The sequence below is a fragment of the Carettochelys insculpta genome, chromosome 16 (assembly GCF_033958435.1).
Source record: "Carettochelys insculpta isolate YL-2023 chromosome 16, ASM3395843v1, whole genome shotgun sequence".
In the NCBI taxonomy this organism is placed as follows: Eukaryota; Metazoa; Chordata; order Testudines; family Carettochelyidae; genus Carettochelys; species Carettochelys insculpta.
This window is the reverse complement of record NC_134152.1, coordinates 4,138,530-4,157,586: the sequence shown is the minus strand read 5'-3', so window position 1 is coordinate 4,157,586 and position 19,057 is coordinate 4,138,530. Positions and strand designations below refer to the sequence as shown.

At 61.4% G+C, this 19,057-nt stretch overlaps 1 protein-coding gene across 4 annotated transcripts in view; it reads right to left on the bottom strand.

The window, feature by feature from the left end:
• Positions 1–1,424: 1,424 nt before the first annotated feature.
• Positions 1,425–19,057, bottom strand: part of MGRN1 (mahogunin ring finger 1) — a 61,436-nt gene continuing 43,803 nt past the window's right edge. For 2 of the 4 annotated variants that reach the window (XM_075010418.1, XM_075010419.1), the window contains exons 9-17: positions 16,020–16,088; positions 13,552–13,711; positions 9,746–9,855; positions 8,233–8,456; positions 6,978–7,101; positions 6,388–6,433; positions 5,489–5,596; positions 4,300–4,344; positions 3,350–3,489 (exon numbers count right to left, since the gene is read on the bottom strand). In XM_075010418.1, the coding sequence (XP_074866519.1) occupies positions 4,304–4,344; positions 5,489–5,596; positions 6,388–6,433; positions 6,978–7,101; positions 8,233–8,456; positions 9,746–9,855; positions 13,552–13,711; positions 16,020–16,088 (882 nt within the window). In that variant the 3' untranslated portion in view covers positions 3,350–3,489; positions 4,300–4,303. Of the gene's footprint in view, positions 3,490–4,299; positions 4,345–5,488; positions 5,597–6,387; positions 6,434–6,977; positions 7,102–8,232; positions 8,457–9,745; positions 9,856–13,551; positions 13,712–16,019; positions 16,089–19,057 lie in introns of all 4 variants that reach the window. The other 2 variants (XM_075010416.1, XM_075010417.1) reach the window with 1 other exon arrangement.

Below are 19,057 nucleotides of genomic sequence, written 5' to 3'. Positions count from 1 at the left end.
ACATTCCGGGGGGCAGACCTGGCGGTGGGGGGAGCTGCCCGGCGCCCAGCCCATCAGGTGGAGAGGCCCCTTCTGCCCGGGGCGCCTCCCACCCTTCTCCTGCCAGAGTCCAGCCCCTCTCCCACAACACTGGGCCCCCGAGTGCCCCCAGCCCCAGAGCACTGGCAGGGATGCACCCCCATAAGTCACCCCCAATCGTGCAGCACTGCAAGTGCTGAGGTCCAAGCAGTGGAGAGCTTAAAAGACTCGGCTGAAGCTGCGCTAATGCAGACGCTCTGTGCGGACACAAAGCACACGGGGTTTGCTGTGGGCGAGGGGGGGGATGGAAGACGTGGGGGGAAGGACACCCAGAGCCCTGGGCAGCAGGGGGAGGGAGGGCAGGGGACGGTGCTGAACTGGTGCGCAGCGAGCCACTGAGCCGGGACTGGAAAGCCAGCGGCCCCTGTAAGCTGAGCGCGTGGGGTGGCCACCCAGGAGAGTCAGGAGGTGCCCAGCTGAGTAGCAGAGCGCCCCCGGGCCCCAGGGGTGGTGCACATCCACACATCCCAGTGAACAAAACTTATTCCACCCGTGGACTGAAAAACCTCAGGCATGGGGGCAGCAGAGGTGACGGGAGCAGCGATCGGTGCTGGGTGGGAGCAGCTGGCCAGCGGCAATGTCCAGGTTCCTCCCCCCGGGGGACAGAGGCTCTGAAGCCCAGGAAGCTGTGGGAGGTGGGAAGAGGCCCCTTCATCCCAGGGAGGCCCACGCGGATGCCTACAACCCGAGAGAAGAGGCGACAGCTGCTCCCTTCACCCCCTCTCCGGGGCAGGGGTGGCGTCGCGCCTGTGCTGGGCCATGCACCGAGCATGCCTGGTCTCAGCTCCCAGCTAGGAGCCCTGGGGCCACGCCGCATCCTTCCCTGGCTTCCCGCCTGGCCAGCGCGCTGCTGGGGCCAGGGAATCAGGCAGGGAACCGCTTCAGCCTGGGCCGTGGTCCCACTGTGGAGTCCCAGGGCAGGCCGGAGCCACAGCTCAGGGACCTGCCCCTCCCAGCTGGCTGGGTCCTGGGGGGCCGTTACCCCTTTAACTGCCGGCCTCAGGGCTAGGCACAAGGGCGCCTGCGAGGAAGGCCAGGAGGAGTCTGATGCCAGGGGTGAGTGGCTGCCCTGTCTCCCAGTGCACAGCCAGGCTGGCGGGGAGCAGCCCTGGGGCCGGCCAGATGGACTGCGTGCCAGGGCCACCTCCCCACGACCACTAGGCCAGCTGGCCCCCGGCTGGGGAGCGAGGGCCCCGGCTTGATGAGCAGACAGCTCAGCGTGGCCAGGCTGGGACGCCGCAGGAAAGCAGAGCACCAGGCACCTGCGGGAGCAGGGCCCAGCCATCGCCTGGCTGCCCGGGCTGGGGGGACGCTCACGGAGGCCCCAGTGACGGCCAGCCAGAGGCTATTGCTCCATAGATTTATTACTAGAGCCAAGAACAAAGGGGGGGGGCCCCCCGCCAGCCCTCCCGGCGGAGCCCCTGGGCGTCACGGTGGGGCTAGGAGCCAGGGCCGCCGCCTCGGAGCGCAAAGGGCGAGGGCAGCACCCAGCAGCCATGCGCGTGGAGCTGCCTGTGGGACTGTGCCTCCAGCCGGGACAGGAGCCGCCCCCCGGGTCTGGGCCCACCCCAAGGGGGGCCGGGGAGCTCCCCACAGCACAGAAAGCAGGGACAAGGCACACAGCGACGTCGAGCCGGGCGGGCGCGGGGGCACCACCGGGGGATTATGTACACGGAGGAAAGGCAGGGCCCAACCGCCCCAGCTGCAAGGCCTTGCGTGCGCAGCCCGGGCCCCTGCCAGTGAGTGAGGGAGGATGAGGAGCCACCCCTCGGCCTCGGAGCCTGAGGCTGGGCAGGGCCCTGCTGGCCAAGGGCTTCCCCCCTTGGTGGTGAGGGCCAGGCCACTTCTCCTGGGGTCTCCCTCGGGCGCAGCTCGGCTGAGCTCCAGAGGGGCTGGGACAGGAGCGCGAGGGAAGCCTGCCCCCTCCGGCTCTGGAAAGGGGTACGCCCGCCCCCAGCAGAGCTCAGGGAACCAGGCCTGGTCTGCCTCCGAAGGGCCCTGCCAGGCTGGCAGCAACCAGCTGCAGCTCAGAGTCCAGGGGCAGGTGCGGCCTCTCACGTGCCAGCGGTGGCAGGAATCCCACGCCGGGGCAAGGCCCATCTCACCCCTAGTGAGACGCTGGGCCCAGCCCTGCAGAGCCGAGCATTCAACAGGCGGCCCCAGCCCCCACCAGACTAAAGGCCGGGCTGGTCCTCCCTGCCTGCAACTGGACAGGGCCTAGCCAGGCCAGGGGAGATGCTGGGGCTGGAGGAGCTGGTGCCAGGACCTCCCTGCAGCCTGGGCCGAGGGTTAAAGGGCCAGGGCCGTGGCTGCTCTCCCCAGGGGCTCTGACTACCTCTCACTCAAGGGAGCTGCTCACTCAGGACCTGCAGGGACCAGGGAAGACAAGCAGGTGCCACAGCCCGGCGGGCAAAGCCTTGTGCTTGCGTCCAGGGAGCTGCCGCAGAGAGCAGGGCGCCCTGGGCCAGTGGCACACGCAGGCAGGGCTGGGGCTAGGTAAGAGCCCTGGTGGCGTGCCCAGGGCTGGCCAGTGGTGGGGGCAACTTGGCCCAAAGTGACGGACTGCCCAGAGCCGGGCGGAGGGGGCAGAGGAACCGCAGGTGGCTGAACCCAAGAGCCACGGAGCCGGGTGGGGAGCGGGCGCTGTGCCGGCTGCCCCCTCTGGACCCGCCCTCGCAGGGGCTGAGCTGCAGCAAGCTCCCCGCAAAGCTCAGCCGGGGCAGCACGAGCCCATCGGCCCTGCCCTGGCCACACGCAGCTGCAGGGGAGCGAGCCCCAGCCAGAGGCTGCAACCCGGCTGGGGCACACGGCCGGGCGAGGAACGCCGCCAGCGATGGGGGGCCAGAGCACAGGGCAGCCAGCCCCCCGTGAGCCCCGGGCTGGGCGGCCGCAGGAGAGAGCAGAGCAGACCTGGGCCCAACCTATCCGGCCTGCCAGGCTCAACTGCATATTTACAGGGCCGGGCCGGGCCGGGGGCAGTCGTGTACAAAAGGGACATGGGAGCATCCTTCACGTGCTCCTCGGGGACTGGGGGGGCTTCGACGGGGAGGTACTTTAAACAGCTTTAAAAAACCAACCTGTGCAAAAGCGGGGCCCAGCCCTGCGGGAAGCAGCCAGTCCCTCGGGAGCCCAGCTGGACCCCCACGGGGACACAGCCGCCTTCCCCCGGCCCCGGTTCACATACGACCCGCGATCAGAGCGTCCGGCAGGGGTCCAGCTCGGCGCCGGCGGCTCCCGGCCCCCTCGGGCAGAGGAGAGCTTGTGCGTGGGGCTGGGGCCGTGGGTGGGACCCCCGCCAGGCGGGGCGGAAGGAAAGGGTGCGCGCGTCCTCCAGGCGGAGCTGGTCCGAGAGGAGAGGCCAAGTGGGACTGCTGGTGCCGTGGCCTGGAAGGGTCTTGGAGCCCGATGACCCTGAAGGAGGAGGGAGAGGGACATGTCGGGGCGCAGGATGGGCTGACCCATAGTCTGGGGGAACCAGCCAGTGTGTGAGCCCAGGAGCTTTCTGGAGGGGCTGGTACGCTGCCGGCACTGGTACTCCGACCCCTGCTCAGGAAAGGGGCTGCCCGGCCCGGGGGCTGCGAGGGGGCTCCCCCGCCCTTGGCTTTCCTGCTCCTTTCTTGGCTTGCCCAAGCCCCTGCCCTCCGCCTCAGCTCAGCGGGACCCAGAGGGCAGGGGGCCGAGACGGGGGCCCCCGCAGGTGTCAGGCTCTGGCCTGCAGCCCGACACGCCACGAACAAGAGCAAGGCTCAGGTCTGCTGGGGGGTCCCCTCAGCGCCCGACGGCTCCGCTAACGGGCTGAGCTTCCCACAAGGCCTCTGCCAGGAGCCCGCGGCTACAGGCTGGGGAGGGACCCAGCAGGCGGGTACCGGGTCCTCTGAGCCTGTCGCTGGCAGAGGTGCGGGGAGCCCTGGGCTCAGCTCTTGCTGCTCTCTCGGGGAGGACGACACAGGGACTCTGCCCAGCAGCCTCCCCCAGGAGCCTGGCGGGAGAGGGGTCCCACTGCTGCCAGGGCAGTTTGCAGACAGGACGCAGGAGCAGCCTGGAGGGAGAAGCCCTGGGGTGGAGGACTTCAGGCCCCATCCTGTCCTCCTCTGCCCCACTCGGCTCTGGGGCCTGCACCTGGCGTCGTGGGCCCCCTGGGCAGAAGCCATCCTGGCACTGACACGTTCCAGGCTCTCCCGCCCCCCGTGACTCCCTGGGCGTAGGAAGGATTCGACGTACCAGCTTACTCCTCTATCCCAATAGAGCAGGAGTCGGGACCCAGCGCTGCTCAGGGCAGGAGGGAAGCGGACAGAAGGAAGCAGACATTAGAGAGACGCTCAGAACAGACCGTGACTCTACGGGAGAAAACAGGCTGCAGCGACAACAGCGGCCGGGGCTGTGCTGGGGGCAGCTCAGCCGGGCGGCCCCCTGCCCATGGCACAGCAAGGAAGAAGGGGGAGCCCAGCCCTCCAGAGACGAGCCCCTCCGCCGCACGGGGCGAGCTGGTTCTGGCTAGGCACAACCGTATGCGGGACCCCTGGGTGCCCCCGCCCCGCACATGCAGGAGGGGTCCCTGCTCTGACAGCGGAGCTGCAGCTGGGCTGGCAGCTGGATGGTCAGCGCTGCTCAGCAGCCCCAGTGGGGCAGGCCAGCCTCTCCCACCCGGGCTTAGCAGGGTGGAGAGAGGAGCCAATAAAGCCACATGCCCCTGGGTGAGCTTGGGATCTGGTACCAGACGGACTCTGGGGTTCCCCGTGAGCTGAGCACTGGGGCCTCCACCTGGCTGATCAGCACAGCACCCACGGCCAGCAGCACGTGTCTATTGGTGGTGCACCTCCGTGCCTGCCTTGGCGCACGGAATAAAAGTTAACCCGCCCAGGGATGGAAAAAATTGGCGGGAACCCTGGTGGGCTCCTGCCCTTGGTAGCGCTCACAGCTGGAGTGCCAGGGCTGGTGGCCAGGTGCAGCCATTACCGGGGGGGGGTGGGGGGTTTGGCCTGGGTTCTGACTCTGTCCAGAGGGAGGGAGAACCTCGCACGGGGAGCCAGTGGCTCGCTTGGGACTGTGCTACCCTCTAGCAGCTGCCCCCAAAGAGTGGAAAGGAGGAAGCGGGGAACGGAGGCACCAAGACAAGCGGGGGAAGGTGGTGGGGGGGGGGCACAGAGCAGGTCACCTCTGGGGCACTGTGCTCGCCCGAGCGCCGTACAGCCGTGGTCAACGGAGGCAGGCGCCCAGGGGAGCCTGTAGGTCCCCCCAGAGAGGAGTGGCCCGAGAGCCGACCCCGGCGTGCAGGCCACAAGCAGGGCAGCTCAGCTGGCAGCGAGGGTGCAGGCACGGAGCCCTGGCCAAGCCGGGGCAGCGCCGTGACCGCCAAGCAGCACCAGGCCCCCCCGGGAGGACCCCTGCGCCCCCCGGGCTGGGCGGTTACCTGGCAGGAACACGTCAGCCGGGGCGTCGCTCTCCAAGGGCGTCAGGCTCCGGTGCCGGCTGCAGGGGCTCTCCGGCAGCACGTCTTCCACGGAGGGCGAGCGGCTCCCTGGATTCAGCAGGGAGCGCGGGCAGCTCAGGCCCGGTGCAGAGAGCAGGGGCCCGTTCTGCCCTCCCTTCCCACTGCCAACAAGGGGCCCCGAACTCGGAACCAGGGACGCGACCGGGGCTGGGATGTCTCCCAGGGTGGCCGGGCTCAGCAGGGCTGTGCCAGGGCAGGGGGAGCCCAGAATTACTCCCTCTCCATCACCTTCCTGGCACAGGTAAGGAGAACTCCCACCCTGGCATCCCCGGTGCCACAGCCCGACTGGGGGAAAGGGGGGTCCGGAGCTCGGGAGGTGCCGGGCCTGCTGCCTGTAGAGCTCCGACACTGGTGCCACCCAGCAGCCCCTCCGAAACGATGAACCCAGCAGCGTCTGCCACTGCCCCGGGGAGAGCCAAGCCTGGCAAAGCGCTGGGGAGTCGCCAGAGAGCCCAGCTGCATGAGGTGCCTGCTGCGGGGGAGAATCGCGCCGGCACCGGGCACGGCCCGAGCCCTGGGGAACGCCCAACGGCCACACAGAGCTCAGGGTTTGCGCGTGCGAGGGGGCCCCCCGATGCGGCCTGGGGGGCGTGCTGAGCCGGGCTCTCGGCAGAACACCCTGCAGCTGCCACGCCACAGCCCCGTACGGCAGAGACGAGTGAGCCCAGGCCTGTGATCGTGTCAGGCCCCAAGGAGCGCTGGCTGGAGGGACCGTAAGGAGGGAGCCCTGCCGGGGGTGAAAGAGCAGGGCCACAGGGCTAGCAGGGTCACCTCCAGCCTCCAACCGGCCACCCCCCTCCGGGCTGGGCAGCACGTACCTCGCTGCAGGGACGGGACGGTCTCCACCTCTTCCACCGCCAGGCTCTGGAACGGAACGACTGCCTGAGACGGGAGCCCTTCCTCTCCGCCCCTGCCCCGGACCCACGGCCGGAGCTGTGGGGGGGCGGGGGGAAGCCTGGCTGATGCTCAGCGTTGCTCCCTCTCCAGCACCTTGCTGGCACGGGGAAGGGCCCCGCCTGCACCTCCTTGGCATTCCCGGGTGCCGGAGACGGACTAGGGGGCATCGGATTCAGAGCTACAGTGACTGGGGCCGGAATTAGCTCAGACCCACGACAGCGCCGCCCTCAGCGGGCGCATCCCCAGATTACACACGCCGCCCCCCCGGTGGTAAGTCCGCGCGGTGGTTCCCGCTGTGCCCAGCGGCGACAGGGGAGCAGCACAGGACACCAGGGAGCTGTGGGGGTAAGGGGGGGTCTTTGGGGCTCCCTGGGAGCAGGTTCTGGACTCCTCATGCTGCACCAAAGCCTCATTACTCGGCATTAGCCTGCCCGAAACGCCTCCCCCTCGACTGCCGGGCCAGGGCCCGGGGAGCAGCCAGCGCCGAGCAGGGGGCGGGATGAGGACTTACGCCAGGCGAGCTGCTCTCCCTCAGCATCAGCTCGGCCCCGCTCAGCGCCGGCTGCGAGCCCGACTCCTCGGAGAGCTTCTCCTCATCCTCTTCGTGGATGGGCGACGAAGGCGACCGGAGGGTGCTGCGGGGGCAGGGAGGCAGGAACGCAAGGGGGGCCTGAGCACGCAGGTGGGGTAACGTGCCCTCAACTGGACACCCGGGCAGAAAGCAGCTGCTTCCAGCACTCTGAGCCCTGGGGCGTCTCATCGGATCCTGCACCAGCCAACACCTGCACAGGGCCTGCTCAGCCACGGGCCGGCTGGGGTCCGAACCCGGCACTCACGGAAGTTTCAGCCCCTTCCCAGAATGCCTGGCCTGGCTCTGCTTCCCAACCGCCCCCGTGTCGAGGGGAGGGTTGACTGCAGCGAACTGCAGCCCTGGGCTCGGAGGGGGAGATCCCAGAAAATGCTCCCAGCAAGTGTGGGCTTGGACCGGGGGGTGCAGCTCACGCTGGCTGCGAGCACGGATGCAAAACCAGCTGGAAAATCGGGGGGCTGCGATTTCAGGTCTGCACGACCCCGGGACCCCAGATCGCCTGTGACAAGGAGCCAGGGAGGCTCTTCCCCAGCACAGAGCTGCTGGGAGAGAAATCTGGGGCTCCCCCTGTGCTGCAGGCTGTGGAGAAGAGGGAGAACGGGCATCACCCCCAGCCATCCTGGGCTATTTTAAAGGCCACACACAGGGAAGGGGCGTTCCGAAGTTAGCAGCTGCTGCCGCAGCCAGGGCACGTGCTCCGGGCGTGAGAACACGCAGCAGAGAAGGAGACGATGACGCCACCGTGCAGCAAAGAGCACGGGGGAAAGTCAGACGCCGGCCCCCAGAGATGCTCCCAACAGGGACCCGCAGCAGGTGGTGAGTTCTCTGACCGCGAGCCTTGCTCAGAGGGGAGCGGAGGGCTTAGAAGGCTGTCGGCCAACATGCTGTGTAGCCCAGGGGACCGTGGCTGGCTGGGACACAGATGGAGCTGGCCGAGGCAGAGCCCAGAGCCCACGCTGCCTTGTTCGAGCAGCCTGGGACGGACAAGGCGATGGTCAACCACCAACACCCTCTCTGATCCTCACCTGGACGAGGCCAGGAAACGGGGAGAGGAGACAGGGCACGGCACATAGCCAGTGGCGCCCAGCCTGGCCACATGCCCTCCCTGCGGCGGGAATTGGCTCCTCCGTGATGGGAAGCAGCCAAGAGACGCCTCCCTCCCCTCGCTGAGCCTGACCTGTCTGGCGATTTGCTCCGCTTGCTTTTCGGCAGGCCGCTCTCTGTGGCTCGGTCGATGCCGGCCAGCGGGCGGCCGGCCGGGAGCAGCCCGTCCGCCACCCCGGTGTAACCGATTTCGTCGTAGAGAGGAGCCGAAGGGATGGCCGGGGAGACGGAGCGGAGGCCGTTCAGAGCTTCCAGCAGCGAAATGGGCTCGTAGCCTGGCGGGATGTTCTCGGAATTCTGCAGGGGAGGGAAACGGAGCTAACGTCAGGCAACCCTCGGCCAGCGCACAGCCGGGATGCCGGCTTTATTCTTTGCACGGGACTGCTCCTTGGCTGGTTAATTTCAAGGGGCACCGTCTCAGAGTAGCAGCCACGTTAGGCTGTATCTGTATCACCTGAGAGACTAATCATTTTATCTATTCATGGGTCGAGGGCTCAGAGGACACGCAGAATACGTTAACGGCTCCTAAACCGAGGATAAATGAACCCAGTTATTAACCGCCCCAACTGCTCTCCTTCGGCTTCGCAGGAAATTGAACCTCAATTCTGCACCACGGGCTCGTGGTCCAGGGCGGGCCGGCAAATTCACCACAGACATTTTTATTGCACTGGGAAGGCACACAAGGAATAGGCTCTGCTCAGCATCGCTTCGGTATTCCCGGAGCTATTCCGACCAGCTCAGTTGGACAAGGCGCAGCTGCTCAGTCGAGGTTGCTGCCTGCGTGGGCAAGGACGTGGCAGCGAGGTCTGGCACGCCACGAGTTCAGGCGCTCGGCGAGGCGGAGGGTATCGGATTCAGCAAGCAACGAGACAGTTAATGGCCCCCGGGTTCTAGGATTTCTGCCCCCAAGCTGGAGGGGGGTAACGTTTACAGAGTTGGCCCCGCTCAGAGCTCCTGTTTCAGGAGGCAGCTGACGTAAGGAGACGGTTAACAGGCCGGCTTATACTGGGGGTTGTTTTCTTCCCACCTTTTTCCTTTACTTTCTTTTGAAGAGAAAGCTCAGGCGCCGCAGCTCATTTGGGGCAGATCCTGCAGCAAAGGCTGCAGCCACACAGGGCCCTGAGAATCGGTCACCGAAACTTACACACATCCGTAAGCAGTGGCTCCCTCCGCTGGGCACCTAGTAGCCAGCTGTCCCTGCCCACGGCACCACTGCAGGTGCCCTGTGCCTCTTGGAGGGCAGTACCTGCAGCTTGCGAGGAGGCCGTGGGCTGCGTCAAGCTTGTAAAACAATCCAACAGCCCTCACCGTAAACCCAGAGCTGTGACCAGTGATCCCTCTCATTGGTTTTTCCATCCAGGTGGGAGCAGGCGCAGGGAGGGCTGCCCCAGCTAACCAAGGACTCGTCAAAAGCAGGAGGTTTGATTGCTCAGGCATGAAACTGATCCAAGGCTCACTCCCAGTGCGGCTCAAAGGGCTGTGGCCAGCAGCGCCAGCAGAGCAGGCCAAGTGAGACAGAGATGGGCCAGGGAGAACAGAGTGCCTGCCCCGGGGGAGGGACACTGGGCGGGGGGTGAGCTACTTACCGAGTGCTCATCATGGTCCATGGTCTGGGCCAGGACAGGGCTGAACGAGACAGGCGACAGCGCCCCGGGCTTCTTCCTCACGGCTCGGATCTGCAGCAGGGCACGGAAGGCTGGGGGCGGGGTGGGAACAGCACACAGGTCACCAACCCGCCAAAACCACACCCCTTGGGCAGGGAGGAGCTGCCCCCAGCCGACCGGCACCATCTCAGGCTAACACCACGTGCAAGCCAGGAGGCTGGCCCCACCCAGCAGCTGCAGGGAATGACACAGCAGCTCTGTAGACCGCGGAGCTTCCTTTGGGGAGTGCCCACTCTCACGAGTAACAGGGGCCCTGCAGAGCATCACAGAAGGGACCTCGAGAGGTCGTCAAATCCGGTCCCCTGCCCTGACGGCAGGACCAGGCACCGTCTAGATCACGCCCGTCTGCCCCAGCCAGCGGCCCGCCGAGAGGGGAGCGCATGGCAGGAGCCCAAGAGTTGGGGTCTGAGCACATTGTACTCCGAAGGCTCCCCGGTGCATGGGGTGTCCTACTGGGAGGCGTGGGAACGTTGCAGGCCGGCACGCAGAGCCCCAAGGAAACCGTGAGCAACCGCTCAGCAAGAGCCACCTGCGCGCAACTGGGACGCCCTGTTTCCCATCCTCAGCTTTGTGGCTCCAGCCCAGGGTGGCGGGAAGGGCTCGGCCACCGCGTGAGCACGTCTTGAATTTTCCGGTAACGTGACTGGGTCCCAGGCCGGGGCTCGGAGGCACGTCAGAGGTGCTGAAATCCCCCAGCAAACCCGTCTCTGAGAAGGTCTGAAACGGGTCCCACCCCATCCCACGGTGAACTCGGGCCTCACTGTTTCACTGCCCAGAACATCTTGTCCCCAGGCTCACGTTCACCCGTGTCCCCCTGACTACCCAAGAGCAGCTGCTAGCTGGGGCCGGCAGAGAGATGATAAACTGTATTCTTCTGAGGAAAAAAAGTCACAGATTTTTTTTTCTTTAACATAAATCAGGTTTGTTATTTAAATTACACGTTCTTCCTTTTTAACATAAACCTGTTTAAAATGAAAACAAAAAAAACAGTCCAGTAGCACTTTAAAGACTAACAAAACAATTCATTAGGTGATGAGCTTTCGTGGGACAGACCCACTTCTTCAGCCCATAGCCAGACCAGAACAGACTCAATATTTAAGGCACAGAGAACCAAAAACAGGAATCAAGGTTGACAAATCAGAAAAAATATTATGCAGGTGAGCAAATCAGAGAGTAGAGGGGCAGAAGGGGGAGGGGGGAGTCAAGAATTAGATTAAGCCAAGTGTGCAAATGAGCCCCTATAATGACCCAGAAAATTCCCATTGTTAATGTGTCAAATTTGAATATAAGAGAGTTCAGCAGCCTCTCTTTCAAGAGTGTTTCTGTTAATGACTTAAGAGTTTGCGCCTTACTGAAGACGAATTTTCACACTACTTTGGAAAGAGAGGCTGCTGAACTCTCCTTTATGTTCAAATTCGACACATTAACACGCAGTTTGAACCGGGACGGGAATTTTCTGGGTCATTATAAGGGCTCGTTTGCATACTTGTCTTAATCTAATTCTTGAATCCCCCTTCTGCTCTCTGATTTGCTCACCTTGATCATTTTTTTCTGATTTGTCCACCCTGATTACTATTTTTGGTTCTCTGTGCCTTAAATATTGAGTCTGTTCTGGTCTGGCTCTGGGCTGAAGAAGTGGGTCTGTCCCACGAAAGCTCATCACCTAATGAATTATTTTATTAGTCTTTAAAGTGCTACTGGACGGCTTATTGGTTTTGATAGACTATAGACTAACACGGCTTTCTGTTACTGTTTAAAATTAAATCTGAATGTCGTACAAACCACGCTAAGGCCTGAACTTCTTCTAATTTTAAAAACCTTTAAATAAAAAATAAATATGCCAATCCATGAGCCTCTCTCAAAAACTCTGAGATAAAGGCGGCTTCTTCTAACCATCCCAGGCACACATCTAAATTCGAAGGCCAGTCTTTACAAATGTACCACACTATGGGTGTGTCTACACTTGCATTCCTCTTTTGAAAGAGGTATGCAAATGAGGCAAATCAAAAATGCAAACGAGGCATACATTTGCATATCTGGCACGTCATTTGCATATACTAATTTCAAAAGAGAAAGAAGAAAGCCAGTGCAGACTTTAAATAAAGGATTAAGTAAATAATGTCTTTAAATAAAGACATTAAATAAAGGATTCTTTCAAAGATGGGTTTACTTTCGAAAGAGCAGCGTCTACACTGGCTTTCTTCTTTCGAAAGAAGCTCCTTTGAAATTAGAATATGCAAATAAGGTGCCAGATACGCAAATGTACAGCTCATTTGCATTTTTGATTTGCCTCATTTGCATGCCTCTTTTGAAATAGGAATGCAAGTGTAGACGCACCCTATGTAATTGACTGTACTAAGGGCTGAATTTGTTTAATAAAAGATCAACGTTGCATGCTGTTTTCTGCACCCAGGTATGTTCCAGTGACCACACTAAAGCAGCTGAACACAACTTATGAGGGAAAAGTTAATTGGCTAGTCCCTAAGCAATGTATCGGTCACCGTTTTCTAACATACTACAAATGGGCCCTTAATAAAAATCTGGCACTCTGAAGGGCTTATGAGCTTTCAAGCTTGCAACAGCTTACGAGCACATGGGTGTTTCTCGTGTAGGGAGGCACCTTTCTGTCGAAATAACTGAGGCACAGAGGGACCAGTCGAGTCAAAGGCATGATTTCAACCAAGGCTGCCCACCCGCTGGGTTTAACCAACCCACCTGCCTCCAGGCTCATTTCTTGCTCCCTCTCCCAAGAGCTCTAATTTTGTCCCTTTGCTCAAGCTTAGATTCAAGGCAGCCTGCGACTACACCAGGCTGTTGCAGCCTCCAGCAACTGTTTGTGCTTGAAGACAGATCGGTCCAGCCGTTCAGTTAACTGAATTGCCCGTATGGGTTAAAATCCCAGATGGCGGTCTGGGGAGATGCCAGGGAAACGCTGGCAGAAAGCCAGGCGCGAGAATGAAAATAGAGGGCGGGGTTCTGAATCGGAAGCAGTGACGAGGTTAACCACCCAGGACCCGAGACGCCGGGTGCAATTCAAGGGGCGGGTGCTCTCGCTAGGCCCCGCTGAGGTTCACTCATGCCTGGAATCTCCCCACCTGTCCAGCATACCTAGATCAGTGTCAAGTGGCTAGTGCTCCTGGAAGCTGAGCAGTGGGCAGCTGGCCAGGAGAGATTCAGGTACAGCCCAGCTGATTAGCAGAGCACCTGCAGGGGGCAGTGTGTTTCTCTACTGATGGTGCACATCCGCACATACCTCGGTGCACATAAAATTTATTCCGCCCAGGAGGGGAAAAGCCCTAACCCCAACGTCTCCCCGGGCCGAACCAAAAGCTGGCTGGGGGCGGAAGCCAAACAGACTGTGCACTCGCACAGCCACCGGGTGAGCTCTGCCCCTCAGGGAAAGGTGCTTATGTAAGACACGCCCCTTCCTGTCCCAGACCAGGCCTGCTCCATTTGGCCTTTGTCCGCCTCCCCTTCTGGTCCCACTGGCTGAACGGGACGGGAGACATCAGACCCGCCCTGCCCTGCCCAGGATCAATGTTCCCTCGCATTTCTTCCAGCCCGGGTGGAACAGATGATATTACTTGCACCGACGCAGGCGCGAACGTGCAGAAACACACGCTGCCGGCTGTGGGCGCTCTGTTAGCCGGCACCTGAATCTCTGCTGAGTGGCTGCCCACCCCTGCCCACGGTCCCGAGCACCTGCCCCCTCTCGCGAGCGTACTCACGCAGCCTGCAGATGGGGCAGTTGTTAGCCTGGTAGCGCAGGGTGTCCGCACAGGAATTGCACAAGCACAGGTGCCTGCAGGGCAGGATGAGGGTGTCTCGCAGGTCGGACAGGCACACCACGCACTCGTTGCTGTTGTCGCTGTTCTCGTCGTCGGAGGGCTGGAACGAGAGGAGAGCTGACTGCAGGAAGGGATGCTGCAGTCCAGCGGAGCTCTAAGGCATTGCAACGACAGAGGGGCCCGCAAGCCAGGCTCCAGGAGCTCCGGCCAACAAAGACAAGGGGAAGGAGTGACCGTGGCAGGCTGGCAGGACCCACGTGGGGAACAGCCAGTTAACTAAGGTCTTCAGCTGAGCAGAGGGAGGTCCAACGCGATCCAGTCACGTCTGAATCCGGACACGCCCAGCCAGGAAAGAGGCCGTACGTTTTTCAGCCCCTGGGAGGAAGGCGGGACGGCGCCTCCGTGGCCAACGTTTAAGGCCAAACCGGGATGCTCTAGGGAAGGGCCTGGGGCCTGTGTCACGTAGGGAGCCAGCCTGGGCGATCCCAGCGCTCCTGGTTGGGCTTGGGCTGTAGGAGGCCAACGGGGGCAGACGCTCTGCCCTGGCCTGCCCTTCGCAGCTCTCGGCAGCGTTCGGCTCCAGCAGGCGCAGGGCCGCACTGTAGGGTATTTGATCCCATTTCCTGTCATCCTCAGCGAGGTGCTCCCCAGGCTCCGGCCGCGCCCGTCCTGCTCTCCTCAGGGCTCCGGTCGCTCTGCGGTGACGCACGCAGGCCAGGAAGCCCACGAAGGGAGCGAGAGGCGCTGGGACCTACCGTCTCCTGGGGGGCCTGGATGCGGCTCAGGGAGCACTATCCAGGCAGAACCCAGCTCCAGGGCCCCAAGGGTCTTTCAGCTGCTGGGCCACGGGGGCGGGGGAGGGGGTGTGTGGCCTTCTTCCCAGGGACATACCTGCAGGGAGCATCCAGTGCCCACCCCAGCTCCCTCTCCCCCCTCGGGGTACCACTGCTGGAGCCGCTGTGCCCCCACACACCTTCAACCTGAGACCGGCAGCCCACAGACCAGCACCACAGTCGCTGCCAAGAGGAACTTTCCCCGGTCACGGCAGCTCCCTCGGGGGGCGGTGGGGCCGACCCGGCCCCCTCACCCAGCAGCACCCCGTGCTCTCGCAGCGAATGCGTGAGCTCCCTTTGCTGGCGCACGCCGCGACAGGGACGACCAAGGCCCGGAGCTGACCCAGCATCCGCGCCGGCCATGGCGCTGAGCATGCCCAGCCGAGGGTTGGGAGCTGCCCGATGCTCTTGGACTCTTTTAGGGTTTCACCTTGTGGCACCGAAACATCCTCCCTCCGCCCGCGTCAGGCTGGTGCTATGGAGCACCCCAAGCCACCTGCTGACGAGGCTGCGCCTGCGCTCCTGCCTTCAGCCCCAGCCTGTCCAAAGAGGTGGCTCTTGGAGGACTGGGTGTATCGGATTAAAAAGGGGTTCCCGCCTCCCCGGGGCGCTGCCTGGGAAAAGGCGGGGGGCGGGCGCGCCCGTTTGTCCCTTCCTAAGGTGGCTGAGCATTAGGCTGACAAAGGAAGTCGAACGCCAGGCAACGGTCACGACGCTCATCATGCGTCTTGCCTGTAGAGCGCGTGACAGATGAATACTCTCCACCCCTGCGCTGGGAAGCTCAGCATTACAGATGGGTTATGGATGGGTAAACTGAGGTCCAGAGAAATTAGGTGACTCGCCCAAGGCCACGCACTAAATAAGAACCCGGGAAATCTTCGCAAGAAGGGCAGATTACGTTTGTAGTTGAGGTGTCCTCTGTGTAATCCCTTTGACATCAGCAGGGCCGAACCCAACTTGTCCCTCGCGGCAGGGACAGGCGAGGTCAGCACTGCGTTCCAGGGCCCAGCCATGCCCCAGGGTTGTGCAGCCCACAGGGAGTGACCCCAACAACTAGGAGCGAACCTGCATGTGCCCGCAGCCCAGGGACAAGCCTCGGGGGTCACAGGGAGCGAGCAAGAGGTGGACAGCCCCCCCGCCGCTCCGTGTTACCAGCGTGGCCATTGTCAGAGGAACCCGGGGCGGGGAAAGAGCGAGGAAGAGAGAGACTTTTCTGGGCAGGGCAGCAGAGCCAGGTGTTATGGGTGCGGTCTGGGGAGACGCACCCACTGCCAGCCAACAGCCGCCGGTGCCTGACTCCTTCCAGCTCCTCTGAGCAGCGGTCCCAGTGCCCAGCCTCAGGCTGCTGAGCCAAACCTAGGGGACAAATTCACCACCACGGGCTCCCCTGTATGGCCTCGGGGATCCCCAGTAAGGCAATGAGGCCTAACTCGCTCCTGACTGGAGGGAGAGGCACCAGCCACGAGGCGTGTCCCATTCCCCCCACCCACGCACACAGCGTGCAAGTCCACGAATGCCGCGGAGCGGCCACGGCTCAGCGCGCAGCAGGAGATGAGCGTTTCTAGGCACCGGTACCTTTGTGTCCTGGTTGTTTTTATTCTCGATGCCGTAGATCTCCTGAAGCAGGTAACTCACCCGATCCACCTGGGGAAGAAAGAGACGTGGCTTAGCCGAGGACGGGCTCCCTTGATCGAAAGGCTGAAAACACCACGCAGGGTCACGTGCCAGTTGGGAACATGCCAACAGGTGGGAAATCCCCTCCTCTGCGGTGGAAAGCAACTCTTAAGAGAGACCTTTAATTAGTACACGCCGCCTGATCCAGCCATGAGAAACTCCAGGCACAGCTACACCGGCCGGAAGATCGCCCTGGCTTGGATTTTGCGCGCCTAGTGGGGACAGTCGAGCGTGGACTCCCCTTCTCGCGAGGAATACAGGAGGCTGATGGGAGAGTTTCACCCGACCAGCTCCCTCAGTGAGGACGGGCAGACGAGCGGGTCGTACAGCCGTCGATTCCAGCTACGCAATTGATGCAGCTGGAACTGCAGATCTACGATCCCCTTTAAAGTCTAGCGTAGACCTGCCCTCAGCTCATTGGCTGCAACTCTTCTGCTGGCAAGGGGCTCAAGGCCCAGGGCCACCAGATCTCCTGGAGTAAGAGATGGTGACAGTGGCAAGGTTACAACTTACACACACACACACACACACACACCCTGTTCAGCTCTATACACCCGGGGATCGATCTCGCGCACACACACACACACACACACCCACACACGCTGCTGAGCTCTATACACCCGGGGATCGGACTAAGGCCACGTTAGTTTCTGCAGCACTCTGTGTTCTTGTAGGAGTGGCTTACAGGCCAACCTGGGAAGATGATGTGATGGACCAGGGAGGACAGGACAGGACAGTTAGGAAAGCATAGAACGACAAAGACACGTTCTTTCCCAAGAGGAATGGGCTCAGCCGATTGTGGCAGGCTTAGAACGGTCCTGGCAGCCAGTCAGAAAGAACCAGCCTTCCATTTCAACAGCCCTCACACCCAAAGGGAGAACCACGCACATGTAACGCACGTCTGAGCAGTATCCAGCCTTTCTTCAACTACATCACTGCCACAGGGGCCAACATTCTCCCATCGGGACGCCCGGCGAGAAGAACAGGTTGTTTCTGTCTGCCTGCGAATGCAACCTTTCTTTCTGCTTAAAACCCCCACAGGAAACCAGCCCCGAAGAGGACACACTGCCCATTTCACAGCCTCCGAGGTGGCTTTCCACTCCTATCCCCACGCTACGCTGCCTGGAACCTCTCCAGTTCAGAACAGCCATCGCAGGAGATAAACCCTTTCTGGGCCTCCCGTTACACACCCAAGTTTGTTTTCTCGGTTGAGTTCACTGCGCATCTTACCACTATTAATGGGAGCGTCATTACTGCAGAGGAGACAGTTGTAATAGGGCTAAATGCAAAGGCAGATATCTAGCGATGAGGACAGTAGAATGGGGACTTCTGAATGGGGACACTGAAAAGGATTTAGGGGCCGGAATGAACAGGTACTTCAGTGGGAACACCCAGGGTAATTCTGCAGCAGAGAGCTGAAGTGGTCCTTGGCTGTGTAGACAGGAGAGCAGTGAGTGGAAGTGATTTTAGCTATGAGTACAGCCCCGCCAGGTTCAAACCTCTGTATTTGAAAAGGTGGTTAGAAAACTGGCAAGGGGAGCACTGATTTTGGGACCGCACAAAATGCCTTCCAGACAGAGACAGAGTTCAATCTGTTTGGCTTAGCCAAAAGGAGACAGAGAGGTGACCTTACAGGGTCTAAGGACCTTCCTGGCCAGAAAATACCAGGCCCCAAAGGGCTCTTGAATCTAGCAGCGATCAGCAGAATGAAACCCACTGGCTGGAAGCTGAAGCCAGATGCAGTCAAGGAGAAAAAAGGCACAGGCTTCTACAAATGCAGGTGACTGACCTTGGAACAAACCAAGGAGGGAAGCGGTGGGTTCTTCATCTCCTCATGACTTCAGGTCTACACTGGCTGCCTTGCTGGAAGACGTGCTTCAGCCTGACAACTTAATGGGCTCAACGCAGGGGTCGTGCCTGGGATATACAGAATTTAGTGGTCCTTCTGACCTTAAAATCTCTGACGCCCCGAAGGGCTAGAGAAGAGGAGCAGCTACGGCAAACAGCCGCAATTCATCCCTCCCTGCGGCCGACTGCAGATGAACGCAACACTTGGGTTTTTACGTGGATACGTTTGCAGCAGCTTGAACTGGAGAGATGGACTCTGGCTGTGTAGACGTCCCACGGCAGGAGACTTGAGGCACCTTCCACACTGCTTTGACTCCGGATAGCTTTTCTGAGAGTTTGTCTCCACTAGACAGGAGGGGTCCCCCCACCAGTGTGGGTAAGGCACCTCCCTGAGGAGAAGTTGGAAGAATTCTGTTGACCTAGTGCTGCCTACACCCAGGGGTAGGTCAGCCTAACTACATCACTCAGGGCTGTGGATTTTTCACCCCCCAGAGGGACGCAGCTGAGTCAACCAACTTTAGCCCAGACCAGACTCAAGTTGAGATGCTCCCGTGCCAGGATCTAAGCCGCTAACCGCCTGCTGGCTGCAGCTCCGGCGGCCAACCCGGCCAGCTCCAACACAGACAGCAGAGGAGCCTTGTTTGACAGCAAGTTTCCAAGATCGGTTCCAGAGGCAGAAGTTTATTGAGAGCTGCTGTATCCAAGCAGGCAGCGGCTCACCGCTGTCGGTTTCTGCACAGTTCCCTGGCGTGGAGTCCATACGCCAACTCTGGCTGTGTAGACTTCCCACAGCAGGAGGCACTGTTCAGCAGGCAACCTTAGCAGAGACACCAGGACTGAAAAACAAGTCCAAGACCGAGCTCCCCTCTAGTACCAGTGGTCCTTCCACATCAATGCTATGCAGCCGTTGCCAATACTGTGAATCAACAGAAGTGAAAGGCTCCATATCCCTTTCCAGTTCCCTGAGCAACCCACCCTCCACAGCAAGCTTCCTCCCGCACTGCCACAAGTTTCAGCCTAAAGAAAAGCGTACCAAGGCTACAGTAGAGAAAGACCACAATCAAGTCCATCTGTTATGCAAGCCTTGTGGA